This window comes from Coccomyxa subellipsoidea, assembly GCF_000258705.1.
Source record: "Coccomyxa subellipsoidea C-169, whole genome shotgun sequence".
Taxonomy (NCBI): Eukaryota; Viridiplantae; Chlorophyta; class Trebouxiophyceae; family Coccomyxaceae; genus Coccomyxa; species Coccomyxa subellipsoidea.
In genome coordinates this window covers 1244917-1263368 of record NW_005178036.1, presented here as the reverse complement: position 1 = coordinate 1263368, position 18452 = coordinate 1244917, and the positions used below count along the sequence as shown (strand labels likewise).

The 18452-nt window shown below is 54.1% G+C and overlaps 7 protein-coding genes across 7 annotated transcripts; 3 read left to right on the top strand and 4 right to left on the bottom strand.

The window, feature by feature from the left end:
- Positions 1-256: 256 nt before the first annotated feature.
- Positions 257-2438, bottom strand: COCSUDRAFT_53397 (hypothetical protein). The gene is made up of 6 exons (XM_005648071.1): positions 2369-2438; positions 1552-1606; positions 1365-1413; positions 1177-1239; positions 725-927; positions 257-537 (listed from the first exon to the last, which is right to left on the bottom strand). The coding sequence occupies exons 1-6, from the start codon at positions 2392-2394 to the stop codon at positions 487-489; spliced, it is 447 nt and encodes a 148-aa protein (XP_005648128.1). The 5' UTR covers positions 2395-2438; the 3' UTR covers positions 257-486.
- A 947-nt stretch (positions 2439-3385) lies between these two features.
- On the bottom strand, positions 3386-4180 carry COCSUDRAFT_33128 (hypothetical protein; the record flags this gene model as incomplete). Its single annotated transcript, XM_005648070.1, has 3 exons — positions 3386-3803; positions 3917-3982; positions 4100-4180. Coding segments are annotated over 3 exons (228 nt in total), but the record flags the coding sequence as incomplete, so codon positions are not given.
- A 641-nt stretch (positions 4181-4821) lies between these two features.
- On the top strand, positions 4822-5725 carry COCSUDRAFT_33127 (hypothetical protein). Its single transcript, XM_005648069.1, has 4 exons — positions 4822-4848; positions 4961-5041; positions 5131-5343; positions 5459-5725. The coding sequence occupies exons 1-3, from the start codon at positions 4829-4831 to the stop codon at positions 5252-5254; spliced, it is 225 nt and encodes a 74-aa protein (XP_005648126.1). The 5' UTR covers positions 4822-4828; the 3' UTR covers positions 5255-5343; positions 5459-5725.
- Positions 5726-5837: 112 nt separating this feature from the next.
- COCSUDRAFT_47354 (hypothetical protein) lies at positions 5838-9571 on the top strand. Its single transcript, XM_005648068.1, has 8 exons — positions 5838-6096; positions 6363-6676; positions 6869-7042; positions 7186-7243; positions 7359-7513; positions 7765-7909; positions 8051-8166; positions 8279-9571. The coding sequence occupies exons 1-8, from the start codon at positions 5997-5999 to the stop codon at positions 8330-8332; spliced, it is 1116 nt and encodes a 371-aa protein (XP_005648125.1). The 5' UTR covers positions 5838-5996; the 3' UTR covers positions 8333-9571.
- An 864-nt stretch (positions 9572-10435) lies between these two features.
- Positions 10436-10927, bottom strand: COCSUDRAFT_15265 (hypothetical protein; the record flags this gene model as incomplete). Its single annotated transcript, XM_005648067.1, has 2 exons — positions 10436-10644; positions 10768-10927. The coding sequence occupies 2 exons, from the start codon at positions 10925-10927 to the stop codon at positions 10436-10438; spliced, it is 369 nt and encodes a 122-aa protein (XP_005648124.1).
- Positions 10928-11820: 893 nt separating this feature from the next.
- On the bottom strand, positions 11821-12308 carry COCSUDRAFT_33125 (hypothetical protein). Its single transcript, XM_005648066.1, has one exon. The coding sequence runs from the start codon at positions 12143-12145 to the stop codon at positions 11975-11977; it is 171 nt and encodes a 56-aa protein (XP_005648123.1). The 5' UTR covers positions 12146-12308; the 3' UTR covers positions 11821-11974.
- A 31-nt stretch (positions 12309-12339) lies between these two features.
- Positions 12340-18197, top strand: COCSUDRAFT_47352 (hypothetical protein; the record flags this gene model as incomplete). Its single annotated transcript, XM_005648065.1, has 15 exons — positions 12340-12442; positions 12700-12865; positions 13006-13177; positions 13423-13613; positions 13745-13877; positions 14103-14156; positions 14279-14431; positions 14870-15037; positions 15243-15364; positions 15641-15779; positions 16213-16392; positions 16694-16873; positions 17126-17263; positions 17633-17809; positions 18120-18197. 15 exons carry the CDS (start codon positions 12340-12342, stop codon positions 18195-18197), a joined length of 2154 nt encoding a protein of 717 aa, XP_005648122.1.
- Between the last annotated feature and the right edge of the window lie 255 nt (positions 18198-18452).

Below are 18452 nucleotides of genomic sequence, written 5' to 3'. Positions count from 1 at the left end.
AGGGCTTGAGGTTCCCCACATGCTGTGGCTGGACATCGGCCAGCAAACAGAGGATTTGCCGGTACACAGAATGAGCGAATTCTTTCCTAACCAGCAGCAGGCGGGGCGGCAGGGATGGGAGAGTCACGCCAAGCTATTGGGATGGCCTGTGCGGAGCTTGGCTTGCCGCGCAGGCAACCGCTGCCGGATCTGTCGTTTGGCGGCCCCCGCCGCCCCCCGGCCCTGCTGATCCTGTACCTGCGGAATTTCCGCCTCTCTCCGCTGCAGGGCCGCCCGTCAACATAACACAAACCGCACAGTGAACAGAAATGGCCCCAGCCACTCGCAGCAGCGGCGCGGGTTGCAGCGCGCTCCCCTAGAAGAATTTGGTACAGTGGGCGTCCGGGAGGCGCTGCAGCTTGGCTGCTTGACGATCTACAACTTCGCCCAGCGGCCCGGTGCTATCCATCGCGTTAAGGCCGGCAGCTAGGTACAGCGCCCGTAGGGCTACTGTAGCAACAGGTTTTGCATGCCCTGGACCTCGGATGGCTCCCCGCCCTGCACCCCACCGCTGCTGCTTAGCACATAATAGCGATGCATGCCGCACGATCGCAGCTGTTGCTGTGATGACCACTTGTCTCTCATTGTCCTTATTCATGTTGCACAGGCTGGCATTGTGCACACAGGCCAGAGGACAACCCATGGTCGGCGGTTTGGCGCAGTGTGCAAGGTTGCGAGGCGTCACCTGTGGTTGGCTGGAAGGCCCCATGCCTGGTGGGTGCCCACCAGGCGCCTGTGGACCGCTGCTGCCGCTGTGCTGCTGTGATGCTGAGGCCGCCATCAGCTCGTCAAAGTGCGGCGACTTGGTCAGGATGATTTCCATCTTTGCCTTCTGCATCGGCCGATCACGCCCCTCTTCCTCTGTCGTGTCCAGCCCCGTGGTGATCTCTGCACCGCAAACATGGTAACGTGAGCCAGATCTTAACTTCCCCTTGCCCTGCACCCTTTACTGTCAATTCCTCTGCCCCAAACTCCCAAAAAGGAGGGCAGCTTGAGAGTTGAAACCTTGAAAATTGACATCAAACAGTGCATATCAAATGGATATGAAATGAATTGTGAGGGGATGTTGTGCAAGCCATCATGAGTGCGCAAAGATTTATGATGAGGACGACTGGCAGTGAGACAGGTGGAGCGCACTTTTCTCGACCGCCCACTGCCCGCTCTTCAGGATCTCAGCCACTGTCACCATGGAGGAGATGGCTGAAGGGCAGCACACAGCAACAGTCAGCCAGGAGAATCAGTTGGGTATGCCTGCCTCAGGTAAGTGCCGTGTCTGGCAAATCAGACAGCACAAGTGACCAAGAGATGGGAGGCAGGGAGCTCACCAAGTCCAAGCGCAGAGAGTTGCACTTCTCCATGCTCCTGGAGGAATCGCTGTGGCACACCACAAGGGAACATTTAGGGTCATGGCAGAACGGCACAGCTCAAAAAGCCATTAAGGAAATATATGTCATACAGTAACTGCTGGACATTTTGGCCAAACTGCATCCCTCCCCTCCACACGGTTCTCACCTTTGCCAAGTTGACGTAGAAGAAGAGTGGCTTCTTATTGGTGGATACCTGAATCCTGTTCAACAGTCAAACACCTTTGTCAAAAATGTGCACGAGGCAGAAAAGGGGACAACAGACAACGGCAGACGAAATCTACTCCGAAATGCAAGTGCACGACCTCATAAAATGTGGTCTGCCTGCTCTGCACCCCAGGTCGGCATAGCATCCTCAGAAATGAAAACTTATGCGCTCTCTCTCTGGCACCGACCCAAATGTAAAGGGCGGAAAGCCGCCCTCGAAAATCAAGAGCTTATACATGTGTATTCCTTTGTTTCGAGCTGTCTCTCTTGACGACAAAGTCGGCCAGAACAGTGCCCGCTCTTTTTGTCACCTGGTTCCTTGTACGATATTCACCCACTCCTAAGCACGCCGATTTGGACAAAAGCAATATACAAGAAGGACTCTCGCGTAAGCCAACGCGACTCAACAAGAAAGGGTCAGCAACGTGCCGTCCAGCCCCCGATCCAACATCATCAGTGAGACAGAGGACAAATCATAACGTAATATTTCATATTATACAGTCCTGGCACACTTTAAATATTATGAACAGCAATCCTACCGCTGGTAGCAGGTCCACCCTCTGTGAGATCGTAACAACAGTCACATTGCAACTAGATACCCAGACTTCGAAGGAGGCTTCGCTAATCAGCGCGATTGCATGTTCACATCAACAATCAATCAGCCGGTGCCCTTCGTGACGAGGGACACACATTTAAAACAGCAGACCCCACGCAACGTTCCGGCGCGAGGCGGCTAGGATGTGGAGTGGTCTGCTCACCTGGCTGGGTGTGTTTGCTGGGACATTATGTTTCTCGCAACGCATCGGGCGCGGCCCTGCCCTGCTCTCCTCGGAATTGTGTGTCCAGAGGAGAGCGACTGGAGAATGGAATTGTGCGTAGTGCTAGGTTGAGTGGACTGGGTCCAGCAGGATGGGGTGAGTCATTTGTGAGCCCCAACTCATTCACCCCAACGTTCACCCATTGGGGCAAAGGACCAATTAGGATTCTGTGCACATGATATCCTTCTTTTCTAGACCATGGCTAGGCCTCCGATGATCGAGTGTGGAGTCTTCTTCAGCGAGCATCTTGTGCATGCATCACATTCATGGACTTGTGTTACTGGCACCAACATGAAATAAAGAATTATTCTTATTATTATTATTATTACACGCTTCAAGCTTCAAGAAAGTTTCCTGCCAGAAGCAAGGTGCGTCTGCAGACAAGCTGCAGTGAAGGCTGCCAAAATCCTACCCCTTGATGGACTCGCAAGATCCAAGCAAGACCCATTTAATCGTGGGCACGGTGCTCAGTTTTGATACCGCCCCCCGCCAGCCGGGGCCCCCCGCCAGCCCGGGCTATATACCAGTAGATACCGTACTGTAGTGACTAAGTGGCAAGGTGGCAGATTTGGACGGCCCCGAGGGGTGCAAGCAGATTGTAAGGGGTGCAAGCTCAGCAAGTTCAGCAAGGCTTCGTCACCAGCTGTGGTAGGTCTACATCAGTGTAGAATAAGGTAATAGCAGGGCTCTGCAACCGGTGTTGCAGGCCTCCGGATCGATCCAGAGAGCTGCACAACAGTACTACCCTGTCCCCACTGCAGTCACAGCAGTGTGACACCACCGTGTCGTGCTGCCCAACAAGGAAGCAGCGCTAGAAGATTGCAGACATGTATGGCTGTTCCCGTGCTCATCACACTTGTTCTTGTGCGGCGCAGGCGGCTGCGGCCGTCAAGATACAGGCGGCATAGAGCATTCATTATGCAGGGACTCGTGGAATCTGTGGAGGACAACGCTGTTGCAAAGCATGATTACACGCATATGCACCAGACTGGATGCCTGAGCTGAACACATACTGCCCTCAAACCATAATATCATGTCAACATCACCCACATTCTTCCACCCACGTCCAGACCACATCCGGAAGCTGCGTATTTTCTTCTTCTTCTCTGTCACCAAGTGCATTCCTTGGACTTTCAAAGTCCTAAATCACTCAGCAGAAAACCAAACAGCCAGAGGTCGTCAAACAGATACACAAAACACTCTTCTCACCCCATGATATACATCAGCACTTTTCTCCATATGTTCGGATGCTCGGACCATCCTCACAGCAAACGGAGACAGTAAGACCCTTGGATCAATGGATCTTCTCAAGCTCTGAGTATGCAGAAAAAACGAGCCACAGCAGAGCTGCTATTGTGGCCAGGGAAAAGAAGTCCTGCAGCAGAGCATCACAACAAGCATGATCTTCCCACTTGAAAGATCCGGACCCATCAGCGCCAGACAACAAAATACAACAAAATGCCACACGGAAGAAAGCCATCAGCACACCTTCATTCCGGTGTCCTCCTGCTGGAAGAACTTTGTGGGGTCGGTGGGATCCACATAGATGTTCTTCTGCACAGCACCACCCGATCTCAGACCCTCACGCCTTGCACACGAGCTGCACATACACATGCACGTGTAGGGATATAGAGGACTGCAAAGCCTGGATGAGCAATCCATGAAGGGCACCTGATCATCCTCGTCAGTGCTGGCCGTCAGCTTGTTGAGCGCTTCGCCACCATCATCGCGCGCATCGCGGGCGGCCTGCTGCGCGCTCCACAGCGCCCTGCTCACCAGCCATGCCGTGCGCGCAGGCAGCCCGCATCTGCCAAGATCCCACTTGTCCTCGTGCCCCTTGACCTGCATGCAAGCCCAGCATCGCTCAGGCCCTGGGCGCCTGACTAACCTTTATCTGGGTTTCTATAGTGTTTCTGTTGATGTACCCCTTTATTCTGCCTCATGCCAGAGCTGCAAAATAAGCAGTGCCTCCTTCTTGTGAGAGCTGCCAGGCCATTGAAGCCTGTTTCATCACAGCTGATCTCATGCAAAACCCCTATAACCCAAGCCATTCCCCTCTGGACATCGAATTTGCCCAGCTCGGGGGTCAGTTCCCGCTCGATGACGGGGTCTGCCAAGAGCATCGCTCGGGCACAATTCAAGACGTCCCCCAATATCAAATTACATTAGCCAACAACCCCTTGGACTGCTGAGGGAGGAACCCCAGTGCAGCAGCAAAAGGGGCTCCTCTTATATCTCCATGCTTTGCCAAAATAAAGAGCAAGACGTGTGCATGGGAAGCAACGCACGCGTCCTGTGATGAGGTCCAATTCAAACTTGGACACGAAGTCTATGTCGATGGAGGTCAACCCCAGCTGCCCCCTGAGTCTCCAGTCAATGAGTGCAGTCCCCTTGTCCAGCATGCGCAATCTGGTGACCAACTGCAAAACACTCCACGCTCTTAGTGCCTGATCATACCTACCACCCAATCCAGCATCATGATAATGCAAGGGACACAGTGGCTTGCACTGCAAGGGGAGGTGGAAGTCACACCACTTTGGCATCCTTCACAGAGTCTGCTATGTGCGTCAACCGTCTGTGCTTCTGCGCTCCAGTGCACTTCCGAAAGGCATCCTGTGGACTGCCAAGAATAAGCCTTGAAGTAACCATCTAGAACATGTGTGCGCATACAAGTGTGGGTCTATTTGTCATGGTTGACGCACCTTGTACGAGACGTCTCTTGTGAAGAGGCTGAATGTCCAGGACCGTCTGACTAGGTCCCTTGCAAGGGACCGCACTGTCTGTTCCACGGCAGGGCTGGAGGTGCAAACAAAGTCATCGCAATAGTCACTCTTCAGCCCCTCGATCTGCAAGTTTTCCTCTTCCTCCACCTGTTTTGTTTCTAATATGGCAGACACCCTGACTCTTCCACGTCCCTGCATGCATGTACTACTTTAAATGGCAGCCGGCCACCAGGTGCAGTCCCTTATAACGAAGTCACGCTTGCCATTGTCAGCAGCCTTTGGAACAAGTGCGATCAGCTGGGCTAACCTTTCCCTTTGGTGAAAAGTGCTGGGAAGATCTGAAGGCGAAAGGACGCAGGTGAAGCGATCGCCTCAGAACTTGGCTAGTGCATTGATGAGACACCTGCTGATTGGTTATTGTGTTGCAGCTGCAACGAGAAGCTGACATTACTCAGTGCCTTCACCCAAATGCAGAAGCACTGACCTTTCGTACGATGGGCACTGAAACTTGCAACACGCTCGGAGGATCAACACTTCGGAGATAGAGAATAGCTTATAATCTTGCAACGAAGCCAAAAGAATAGGGAATGAATGCTCGATTGATCTGCCAGATAAAAATGTGACGTGTAGGAACGTCTTATCATATCTTTCACCCCTCAGCATGCAATTGCTTTGCAGAAATGCCAAAGCTGCAAATCTAATGTAGTGACACTGGCTTCAGAAACATCTATACTACTTCAAACAAGGCTCATTCCCTGTTTTACATACCAGTCCTCTTGGAGGATTGGCTCTTCATGCGGTGTTTTCCCTAACAAATTTACAGGCATCGTTTGAATCTTGTGACAATGATGGGAGCATTGTGCACTGAGATGAATCCCTCTTGCAGCAGCTCACCTTCGCCGATGCAGAGGATACCCCGCAGTCAGCGCCTGGTCCTACGAAAAAGTGCGCACACAACACCTCTGCACCTCGAGAACAACAATGCTCTTAATCCACCATCGACTTTACCTACTTTCCATTAAGGACCATCCACCTGTAATCACGTCAAAGCACGACTTATCCTTCCAGCCATTGGCCATTCATTTTTGGTGTGCTCCAGTGGAGCAGTTGTGCCCATCTATTACTTGCATCAAATGTTACAACTTACGTTTGAATAATCTGTCAGGATCCTATATTGCACGGCTCACGTTTGGCTTGACACCTTGACGCAGACTGTGGGCCCTCTCTGCGCACCTGCCGGCTGCACAGGAGGAGGTCTGCACTGGGAGCCCATGGGGACAACGCAGTCACCCCATCAGCCCCGCCCCTGCCGCCTGAGCTGCGCACGACGGAGCGCGTGAAGTACCCGGCAGTGTACAAGGGCAGCGACTACGCCACTGGCGCAACTGGGCTGGCAGAAGGGCAGCCCCCTGTAGAAGAATCAAACCTTGCAGAGGACACAGTCGAGGCACAGGAGCAGGACTACACCGACTACCAGACGCAGGCTGTCGGTCATGGCAGCAGCCGACAGAACAATTTCTACCAGGTGCCCACTTCTTCTCTTTGCTTTGACCGATGCCATCCAGTCATCTGCCTGAACTCTCCAGTAGTCCCTAACCAGCATGACTCTATTGAAATTGTCCTGAAACAGCGTGTGCAAGAGTCTGAGAACATGATCATGCTCAGGGTGCTCGAGGCAGCCATGGGTGGTGAATGATATACAAGGAATTTATTGCAGGCAGTGGATGCGAGCCCTCCTGCGCAGTTCATTAGGCAGACCAGGTGGGCGCAGCCTCTCCTGGGGGCGCTGGGCCTGTTCTTTGTGGGCACATTTCTGCTGTCCGCTGTGCGCGTGTTCCGCCGCTACAACTCCCCAAGGTCCAAGCGCACGCGCACCGTCAACCTTAACAAGGTCAGTAGCCCCACAATCCGCTCATTTCTGAGTGCAAGAGACCTCAAAGTGGTCTGCAGTGACACATCTGCAGTCTGGCAGCACACCTAGTACAAAAGCCATTCCTTCTTTGTTGGTGAAGTTGTTTTCCCTGATGCCTGCAGGCAATTGTGGAGAGCCTGGATGCCTACTTGCCTGCCAACCGTGCTGCACTAACCACAGGTGGCTCCTATGTTCTTTTACCTGTTGAAATTCAATGGTGATGCCGAGTTTGTCTTTGTCAAGCAAGCAGCGGCTCAGGGTCTGCATTGGGGGATTGACGTTGACATGCATGCAGGCGTCATGCGCGGGCTCAAGATGAAGAGCGGCTTTTCATCGACGGAGATTTTCAGGAAGTACCTGTGGTACCTGCTGCGCGAGCGCAAGTTTGACGAGGACGCCGTTGCAGACCTGGCTGCCCTGCGGACAGCCCTGGGCATGACAGACGAGGAGGTGGGCACATCTTGACAATCCAGCTTCAGTGGTCCCATGTGGGGAGTCTTTGCTCAAACCTCCCAGCTCAGACAAGCCCAGCTAAGAACTAACATTGCCGTGCAGCTATGAATTTGCCCCATGGAAGGCTTTTGCATGGACACAGTGAGATTGCTGTGGAGCAGTGAGTAATGCGGGTGGATGTTCTGCTCCAGCTGCTTGTCCCATCAGCTCTCTTGAGAATGAGAATGAAAATGAAAATCTCATTTCAGGTGGCTGAGGCACTGAGGGAGCGCGCACAGCGCATCTATGAGAAGTATGGCAACGTGATGCTGGAGGTTGCTGGCATGACCAAGGCCGGCATCGAGCGCAAGGCCACCTGCCGCGCCCTTTTCTCCAAGATCCTCTTCCTTGCAGGTCGGCTTCCTCTAGCTGCCTCGACATAGCTCCATGTGCAGTGCTGGCTTGAAGAGGTCTTGTGTGACGACATGCCCATTATTTAGAGTCTCGTGGCCTGCACACAAGCCGGTGGAATCTTAGCTGTGCTTTGGGGTGCAGAGAGCGAGAAAATCTTGGACCAGGAGAGTGAGGCGGCTCAGAACCTTAGCATCCCCAAGATATTTGGAGCCACTGATGAGGACACTGATGGCCTGCGGATTGTGAGCCTCTATGAGGTGGGCGCTTCTCTAATCATGTGCTTTTCCTCTTGTAATGATGTCTGCATGACCTACAGTAGAGAAGCGCTTCACACATACACTGATGAGCGCTATCATGGGGCCTGTGCAGGTTGACTTGGACAACCTTGAAGGCCAGTTTGACAAGGATTCTAACGGTCCATGAAGCACACTTGAATGCGCTTGTCAAGCAGTGTACATTGATGGCATTGCAGGTCAATGTGGACGACATCAATTTTGTGGCTCAACAGATGTAGCACTTACATATAGTGTCACTTCTTTTAGCAGTAGCTGTCCTTGGTTTAAGCTCAAGACTGGTGGTCTCTCTTTGCAGTGCGAACATCTGTGTTTGCATGCTGCACAATCAACCTTGAATGCTTTGCTTGCTTGCAAACATTTAGGACGTTTCCCTTACACAAAACCATGCAGACCTACTTCATGTCCGGTCTCAACACAAGTGCAACCAACAAGCAACAGTAACATTGCTGCAGCAAATTTGGCCGCGCTCTAAAATAATTGTAATGTAGGTGTGATCATGCAAATGCAGGACACGTTGCAACAATTGTCGACATCAATTATCCCAACTCATCCTGATCAAACTTTTTTTCAGCGCAAGATCGTTATCTAGAGCTCAATGCTCCACTACGTCTAATATACACTTTTGGAGTTTTGTTATACATTGCAAGCATCGCTAGCATATCTAAAACTCACTGTACGCCTGACGCTACTGAAGTCACTGTGTACACACCCTGCGCAGCCTTGGAGACATGCCTTGTGATATCTGAGTATTGCCTCATGCTTATGCTCTGGCAAGCTCGACTGTCAAACCCCTTGAAGCCCGGGCCCAACACACGCTCAACACGCCCATCCTATTTTCGCCACCCTTCTCCCTCCACTCATCCTTGTACTTAACTGTCAATTTCAATCCGCACATGGTTCCAACTCCTATTAAATGCTGTGAACCCTTCATGAGAAGCTGAATTTGCTTTGCGTAAAAATTGCTGCCATGGCAATGCAACACAATGTAAGCATGTGGGAGACCCACTATTGCTTTGTCATGTTCTGTGGATCCCTTGGCTGCAGCTGTCATGGCGCTGCCCATGGTACCCTCAACAAGCACGGCGCCCACGAGGACCTCTTCAGTCGATTCACAGATTGCCTGCTAAAGGCATGCACGCCTGTGAAGCTCTCCGCTGAAGATGACTACCCCATCAGGGGGACGACAGCAGGCAAGCACGCGCGTCAGCAGAAGCCATTTTTTCCTTGCGACGCGCCCGCCGCCCTTGCTTGCCACCGCTGCTGCCAGGAGTTTCGGCCTTGCTAAGGGCCACGGGTGTCGAGCTGCCCTCGCCAGACCCCCTCGCAGAGCTGCGCGCTGTCTTGTGAGACGCGCGGTGCTCTGCTGGTGCACGCGAAGGAGTCGAGACAGAGTCAGAGCACGCCTGCGCCTTGCCCTTGCCCTGCAGTTGGCACTCCTCATCAGCCAAGGTGACACACCACTGCATCAGACGTTTGACTCCAGGAATCCATGCTGATCATTTGGATCGAGTCTTTGCCCGTCAGCAAGACGACAGAGCCATGCAGTTCTCAACAGATCTAAGTTGGAAATGTGTGGAGCGCAGGGCAGTATCATAAGTACCACACAGCCAGAAGCTCCCGCCCCTTTCCCAACCTTCGCCCAAGGCGGTCCTGTTAGGATGTATTGTTCCTTCCTAGCAGAGACAAAGGGGTCAGTAGCAGCTCTGGCCGCACCTTGCTGGGCCGCGCGGGCGGCACGGGCCGGGCCTGCATGCGGCCGGAGGAGATGAAGCCATTCTCGCCGAAGCGCCGGTTGCCGACGATGCGCGCGCGGCCGGCCGCGCTGGAGAAGTAGAAGGCCTCCACCTCCTCGTCGTCCTCGTACTGCTCCTCGAAGCGGCTGTAGTCCGCGCTGTCCTCACGCCAGTCCACCCAGTCACGCGCGTCATCGATCACCAGCTCTGGCGGAACAAAGCTCAACGCCGCCTTGCCCTTCTCAATCTCCTGCGCGCCGGCAGACAGCACATGTTGTCAGGAAGCCTTCCCGCGGCTGGCATTCGCCTCTCAAAATCTACATGCACATGAAACACACATCAAAGACCGAGGTCCATGAGCTGCAAGTGCCTATTGGCTTCACCAAGGGCGAGTGCCTTGCGGTTGGGTACTCTGGGAGAGAGCACGGTGCTGAGACGTCCCACCTCAATTTCTCTCAGAGATTTGACTCCAACTCACAGGCACCTGGACTTTATATTTATGCCATGCAGGGTGTGGGGTGGACTGAAACCTTCATGTGCGACTCGAACCAGTGCGCTCGCTTGAGCAGGCACACGCTCTCCTCGACAGGGAAGTCCGACAGCGTTCCGTCCAGCTTGCGGTAGGTCAGCAGGGTCGAGAAGGGCGCCTTGCACTGAGGGCACCACACCGGCTCCTTCTGGACAGCCCAGGCAAGGATGCACTTACCTGCAGGAATACATGGGCACATCAGCTCTACATGGAGGCGCAAAATTCCAACTTTCACCCTGTCGAGTGTTTGCAGTACTAGACATCAGCCCCAACATAAGGCATGGACAAGGCTCCCCCCACCGCAGTAGACGTGCTCACAGCCCTTCACGGCACAGATTTCCTCCACTTTAATTTGGTCCAGGCAGATGGCGCATGTCAGGTCGTCAGCGTCATGATCAGAAGCGGCGCTGGCTGCCACGTCCTCCGGCGTTGTTGAGGGCAGGCCCTTGCCCTTTGACATAAGATTCTGAATTTCCTCCTCAGCAGAAGTTGCCCCTCGTGGCGTGGTAGATTCCTGCAACCAAGCAAATTACACTCATGGTACCCCGCGCCTTGCACAACCTACACCAACGCGCTCGACTGGAAGAACATATGCTCTCCTGCTGACCTGGAACAGGCCTAGTAGGATCACTTCACCCTAGAGGACATGTGGTCACGTACTCGACTTGATCATGTCCTTTCCACCGCTCACGTTTCTATCCCAAAGCCAGCAAAATCCGCAATGAAGATGATATCTCAATGTGTCCACCTGCTTCGCCAGATACTACAAAATCCCTAAAGTGCTCTAACAACGCTGAGGAGGAGAAGGAGGGAATCCCTCGCTTGCCTTCTGCATGTGCTCCGCTGTCGCCACCAGTAAATTCACGTCGTTTTCGCTCGACATGGTTTCAAGAAACCCAAGCCAGGCTTCCTTCTCCACTGTCCCTCCCCAATCCTTTCCCACAAAATAAAAGGCCCCTCAGGGCGCAACAATTGCAGGTATCACTCCACCATTTTGTCAAATAATATCAGTTGACAGCCCCCAACGCACTGGGAGAGTCAGAGCCTGCTGCATGTCAACGCACAGCAAACTCGGTGTGTTGACGAGGAACACAGACCAGCTCGCAAGCTGGTCGGTCTGCAGATACCGGTCCGGCTCGGCTCACTCTCCTACATGCACTGCTGTAATTATCTCGTCCTCGTCGTCAAATAGACTTTTGTACTATGTGTTCGTCACAAAACAATTTTGGCGAAGCTACACCAGGTGAAAGATTGTTGCCTCCCCAACAGATGACTGGACTACAATCGTTCGACGGCGATGATGAGCCAGCTGTTGTTTCGTAACCGTTTGTTCTGCGCATGCACAGAGAACCTCTAGAGAACCACAAGGGGCACGCCCTTACATGCTTACTACTCTTCTGCACACTTCTGTGCAGCATTCACGACGAGAGCTGGAGTCGCAGGCCCATATGGCGTTCATGTTAGCATGACGCCCCAGTAAGCATTGCCTTTGCCTAGTGACGGGGTGTCATCCTCGCAGAAGACTTTGTTGCGTGACGATAACAACTAATAATTTGCCCCCCCCCCCCAACATGCATTTTGAAGGGCATCTAAAAAGGAAGCTGGATACGGCAATTTGAACTCCTATCGACACGCCTTTGCCTGGCAGCTCCTCAAAGTGTTGTAAAAGGTCCCTCATTTACGGAGTATAGCATGAGCCAACGGAGTGTGTCATAAGAAGAGGGTGCCTTTGCTGCTCGGCAAATTTCCTTTTCTTGCCTCTGTGCTTTGAAGAATCCTTTGTATTCCTCAATAGCTTGTATTTAGGGGGAGTCCTAGGTGGGTACTTTCGAGCCAATTGAAGACTAGTGCTAGGAGTCTCTAGATTGTGAAATGGAGGGCCCCAGTACTTCTGAAGGACAGAAGCAGGAGCCAAGGAGAAGGGGGCAAAACACTGGCCTTCATTACTCTTTTCTCGAGGGGCGAATCGTGTTGGGTAAGTCTTGAAGTACTCCAGCCGTGATGACTGTAAAGGGCATGTCTGGCCTGCTGGTATTACTTTCCACTCTGTAGATTATTGAAGACTGTGATTGTCCCATCAGGTCCGGACTGGAAGAGCGTTCTGGCATCCTTACTCCTAATTCTGTCACCTTGTGGTAAGCTCAGCGCCTGATGTCCTGTAATTCAGCGCTACCATGAATTTGCTGTAGATTCTGTTAGAGGGCACTGTATAAGTGATATTTGATGGCACAGGTGTTTTCTTCGGGCTGGTTGCTCCTGATCTGGCTGAGGAGTTCTCTTGGGTGGTGGTCGCCTTTGCTATCGCATTGGTCGTACTCTGCCTGAGCTTCTTGTGCGTCACGGCCTTCATGGACCCGGGTTTCATCCCTCGAGACCAACCTGAAGACATGGAAATGGGGTGAGCACATCTCCCCTTCCTGTCACATGCCCCAAACAACACTCATCCGTTGCAAGACCGTTTGGGGCATGAGGATGGCACCAAGCAGAAACCCCTCTTTCTGGCTTCAATCTCAACAGGGTACTGTTCGCTGCTCATAGGCAGCGTGCTCCCACCAAGGAGTATCAGGTGAACGGGTACACGGTGAACACCAAGTGGTGCATGACTTGCAATCACTACCGCCCGCCACGCTGCTCCCACTGCGCCGTTTGTGACAACTGCGTCCGCAAGTTCGACCACCACTGCCCCTGGGTGGGCAACTGCATCGGCGAGGTGGGGCGCATCACCTCATACGCTCATCCCCGGCACCTCCAACCATGTCTAGGAATGCCACGACATGTCGGACTGAAAAGCAGCTTACTCCGACATGTAGTGGCCATCGTTTACGTGGTTGTATCTGCCATATTCTACTTGTAAAGCCTCTTAGTAGATACTTCTCAGGTTCAGGAGTGTCTGTTGAAGAGGCAGGATGTGGCACCAGGCAATGAAAACTGACAGAAATGTTGGTATGGGTGCAGCGCAACTACCGCTTCTTCCTGCTGTTTGTGTTCACGACGGCGGCGCTGGACCTGTATGTGGACGGCTGGTGCTGGGGCCACCTGGCAAAGCTGGCAAGCCACAATGAGGACGGCTGGTGGGGCGCCATCCACCAGGGCATCTCTGGCCCTGCCGCCCTCGCCCTCATCATCTACACCCTCCTGGCACTCGGGTGGGTGCACGCCTGGCCCCAGCAACCAACTGAGCTGCCCTGGTCCCAGAGAAGTTGTCTGGGGCACGGCTTGGGATTGTGACAGCAGTGTGCTTGTTGGGAAACTGACAATGCGTGTATGCATTTGGCAGGTTTGTGGGGGGCTTGAGCGGCTTGCACACGTTCTTCACATCCACGAACAGGACCACGTATGAGCACTTCAGAGCACGCGTGAACGGCCAGGGCAACCCATACGATGTCGGCTGCTTCAGAAATTGGGTGCAGGTAGTACCCATCAATGCTATAGCATTATCGCATTGTCTTATATTCAGTTTCTGCACAGCTTTTGCAGTGAAGAAGGGTCTCATTCCTGGCCTGATGACGTCAACTTGGGATTCTTCCCACTACTTGCATTACTTTTGTGTTTGCTGATGGGCCAACAGTTAATTGCTTTTTCTCCAATTCCTCTACTGTAGGTATGCTAGATTGAGGGTGCCTTGTTCACTGCAGGTGTGCTGCACCAGAATGCCTGAGCGTATTGAGGAGCACAGATTCCCTCCCCAGGTAGAGCTCTGGTTCTTCCTGTGAGCAGCAAAACTGTGAGCAGTCTCAACAAAGTTCATAATTAGAATAATGGACATAGACATGTATACATGTCTACGTTGACTGGAAATTGGTGTGCGCAGGAAATGACTGAGATGCAGCCGTTGGGCGGCTCGCGGCATGATGGGCACTACGTGCCTCAGCCCCAGCCGCCTTTCTCTGCGCCAAAGCAGCCGGTCCACGTCGGCAAGGACCCCTACTGCCAGCCTGAGCTTCCCAATGGCGGTCCTCACATGGTGCCCTCCCTCTGCCCTGTCACACTTTTACAATGAACTCTGGTCCAGTAGCATCCCAACACTGTCACTGTGCTGGAGTCCATTCCTTCTCCTGCACTTTCATTCCTTCTGCTGCCTTCCATTCCTTCTCACATCACAACATGCCCCCTGCACTGCCTCACCTACGGAAGAAAAGGATGAGATTAGACCTGGTGCCTGGCATCCTTTCGGCACTCAGCACCCAGGTCAAGGCCACTGTTGTCAACTTGACACGTCAAGCGTGGCAATGTCCACTCTTTCACTACTCAATGACTGTGGTGCCCCTTCGACCGAGCCAGGCTTGCCTTCTGCACATACCTGCTATGCATGCTGTGACAGGTAACCCTACCTAGAGGTGATCTGGTTACTAAATGCCAGGGAATTACAGACTTAATTGTGTGGGTTCTGGGGTGCGCGCAGATAGCAGGCAGCGCGCGGGCGGCGCCGGCGGCGGAGGTGGAGGAGTACCTGGACGACGGGGACGAGCAGGTGGAGAAGATGGCTCCGCCAGTGGACCCCAAGGGCCTCCCGCGCGGCGCGCGCCGCTTCTCCGAGAAGTACTCCGACGACGGAAACCCCTCCAGCCGGGTGTGCATCCCCCTGTTTGCTGCTACCTGCACTCTGCTTCCTCACTGTAATCCACTGGACCGCAAGGCGCCAGCTTGACCTGCTAAAATGAAAGCACCTGGTGGTATGCAAAGACAGGCCTGGCTCGATCAGGTTTGCCGTGCATGATGCCACAGATGTGTATACGATAAGTTGAAGTCAAGATGAGGTATCGTGGCTGCCGCAGCTAAACTCCCCGGAGCAATCACTGGCTGCGGCGCCGGCCGCGCCGGCGCAAGACGGGGCACGCCGCTCGGCCAAGTTTGTGCCACGCTACGGCAGCCCCAGCCGCGCGGAAAGCCCCGCCAGGTGCACATGCTTCTGCCTCTTCCAGAAGCTGTCCACATTTTTCGGGTGCATTGCACACCAGGAGTGGTGGTCTGAAAGGCCTCCCCTGGTGTTTCAAGGAAAGCCAATCTAGGACTCTCAAACTTTGTATTGCATGGGGCAAGAGCACTCACTGTTAAGATGGCCATCTCTGGTGCACTGGCGTTCCCCATGCTTTTATTTCTACACCACTGAGTAAATGATCAATGAGCATGCAGTGCTACATCATGGGGCTGAGAGGGTTTTGTGGGTTGGCAGGAGCGCAAGCCCAACGCGGCAGGTGAGGGAGAGCCGCGGGTACCCGGGCGAGCTGCCGGTGCCCACCGCCTCGCAGCGCCGCGCGGGCGGCCAGGCCGCCAATGCCAACGCTGCTCCTCTCCCGGACACTCCACCCCAGGTCCCCGCCTGCTCTTTTTGGCCAATCGACTCCAAGTCGATTTGCCTTTGCGATCACTTGGCTTGATGGAAAATATATGATGAACGCCCCTGAGAGATGGGGTGATGAATGAGACTAAGGGTGATCAGCAACGAATCCATCAGGGTCGATCGGCCTCGCGGCCGCTGCGGGCGCCACTTGTTCCCTTCATGCACTGCATGGGGGTTGCAAAGTTCGGGTATTCTGGTCTGGCTTTGAGCCGATCGCCTGCATCCCGGTGAGATACCTCGGAGTTTTGCTCGCCTGGAAACTATCAGAATGGGCTGTGCACATCTCAGCATGGATCTACAGAGGCCCTATGTTTCTTTGCATGTGCCAGGTGGTTCTCATGGCATGCCCTGGCATTCTGCGTTGAATTTACGCTGACTGCCTTTTTGCGTGATTGGCTGAGCAGGACACCGCGCGGTCAAACATTGAGGGCCATCCGATCGAGGTGAGCCCCAGCACGACGGGGACGCCCTTCGCGGCCGCCCCGGGCGAGCCCGCGCCGGCCAAGAGCCGCTCCCTCAGCAGCCGCTTCTCCGCAGAGCAGCGCCCCGAGACTCCGCAGCGCGCAGCCCTTGCCGGCCTCAGGGTGCGCCCGCTGCCCACTCCTGACTCCATTCCTGCAGAAGAATTCCACGCTGAGATTCTCTCCAATGTTTCTCTTGGGCTACCTCTTGAAGATGGAATCTTCTTTGAGCCTCCCTTGCAGCGACAGACACAAAAGTGTAGGCACTTTCGTGTGGCAGAAAGCTGTCCTCATTTCAAGTCTTCTTGCCAGGACAAGCTCCTTTCATCTCTGCAGCAGCATCACCATTGAAAGCGCGTCATCTCGGTAGGACAGGGTTGTTTTCCTCTGCAGCAACTCTCAAGTTCTGAGCACATATTCACAGGAGATGCGGCGCTCATCTTCGGGCTCCCCCAAGCGCCTGTCGGCGTCGGGAGACTCGCCACTGGCGCGCCGCGGGACGCGCGAATCGGCGCTGCGCACAGTCTCCTACACAGACAACGGCAGCGGCAGCCCCCGCTCCGCCTCGCGCCGCCGCACAGAGAGCGATGCACCCTCCGGCGAGGTATGAACCCTTTTGTTGGACAAGTGGATTCTTTTTCTGCACCCTGGGAATCCAAATGAGCCCTACATCCCGAGAGTGAGGTGGAAAATGTCAGAAGGAGTCCCAATGCTACGCGACCAGTGGTTTGCTTCTCCAGAACATTGTAACCATCAGGTTTCGTGATGATTTCATTTATCTGGGGAGAGGCAAAGTGTCCAGCTTGCAGTGGAGGTGACTTGGAGGTTGAGTGTGCGTTCCATGCTGCATGGCCAGGAGCTCACGGGCCCTTCCTCGCGCTTCTCGGATGACATGGGTCCCAGGGGGCACCGCATCAGAGTCTCCCCGGACCGCGCGTCGCACGCCAGCAACAACGGCAACGAAGCCCATGAACCCGGCCTCGCCCACATGTCGGTGCGCCCCAAAAACCATGCACACCTGCGCAAAGAACGCCATACTGCTCCTGTGAATTCCCACTCAACCATGGGTGCTCAAGTCCCGGGTGCAGCAGCACACAACAACCACCGTGGATGCATGCAATGGAACTGCGTAAGCGTGTGCCGTTCGGAGCCTCCTCTCTGGCAAGAAAGCTGGATCCTGCCAGCAGAATGGGTTGCAGCACTTGCGATGTGCACGAGGCATTTATGTGGACTTGGTACTTGGCTTGATCCCTGTCCGCAGCAACAGGCTCTCCATCCTGGAGGGTGCTACGCAATCGACAATGCACACGTCATGCATGAGGAGTGGGGAAGAATGAGCTCAACTGTGAGTGTCATGTGGCAGGAATCGCGGAGCGGGTGTCTGCCCACCAGCCCGGCGGCCACAGTGTCAGGCAGCCTGATCAGCGTGATGAGCGGCGCTAAGGAGGGCAGCCTCGAGCACCAGGTAGTGGGTGATCCAGAGACCGTCGCTGGCGGCTCCTCCCTGCCCCGGCAAGGCTCGCGCAGCAGCAGGGATAAGGTGCGCGCCTCCTGACGATGTGGAGAATTGGGTGTCAGTCAAACGGACAGGTTCTTGCGTCTTGAGCATGCGCTTTGACTGGCACCCAATATATCATTTGCCGACCCCTTGTGCTGCCAAGATTACAAGGGGTTCTATTGTGCTGAGGCGCCTGTTCCAATTCCAGAGCACGGTCAAGTGCTTGCCTTGTCAGACTTTCTCGCCCGTGCGTCGCTATGAAGCAATGTGCCCAACCTCTTGTTTCAGGGCACCAACAAGCAGTGGACGCTTCTTTAGGTTGAGCTGAATTGCACTGGTTGTGGGTGTGCAGAGGATGTTGAGTGACTCTGGTGAGGTGCCGAGCAGCCCAGCGGAGAGCAACGGGGACTCCAAGCGCTGGTGGCGATGACAGCACATCTGTGGATAGCTGTGCATAGCGAATGACACATAGTGCAGCACCCAGCGATTGCTTCTTGCTGTACGATTGAATGGCCCATTGTGGTACTGGGAGCCTTCATGGACATGCAGGCTCTGCCTGGCAGGGACAATCTGAGGTGCTGGACAGTGCACTGTGTGGGCAACGGATAGGGATTTCAGAGAAAGAGAAATGCAGACATTAAGGCAGAATGTATATTTGACCTCTTTGTTGCTGTTGAAAGCTGCT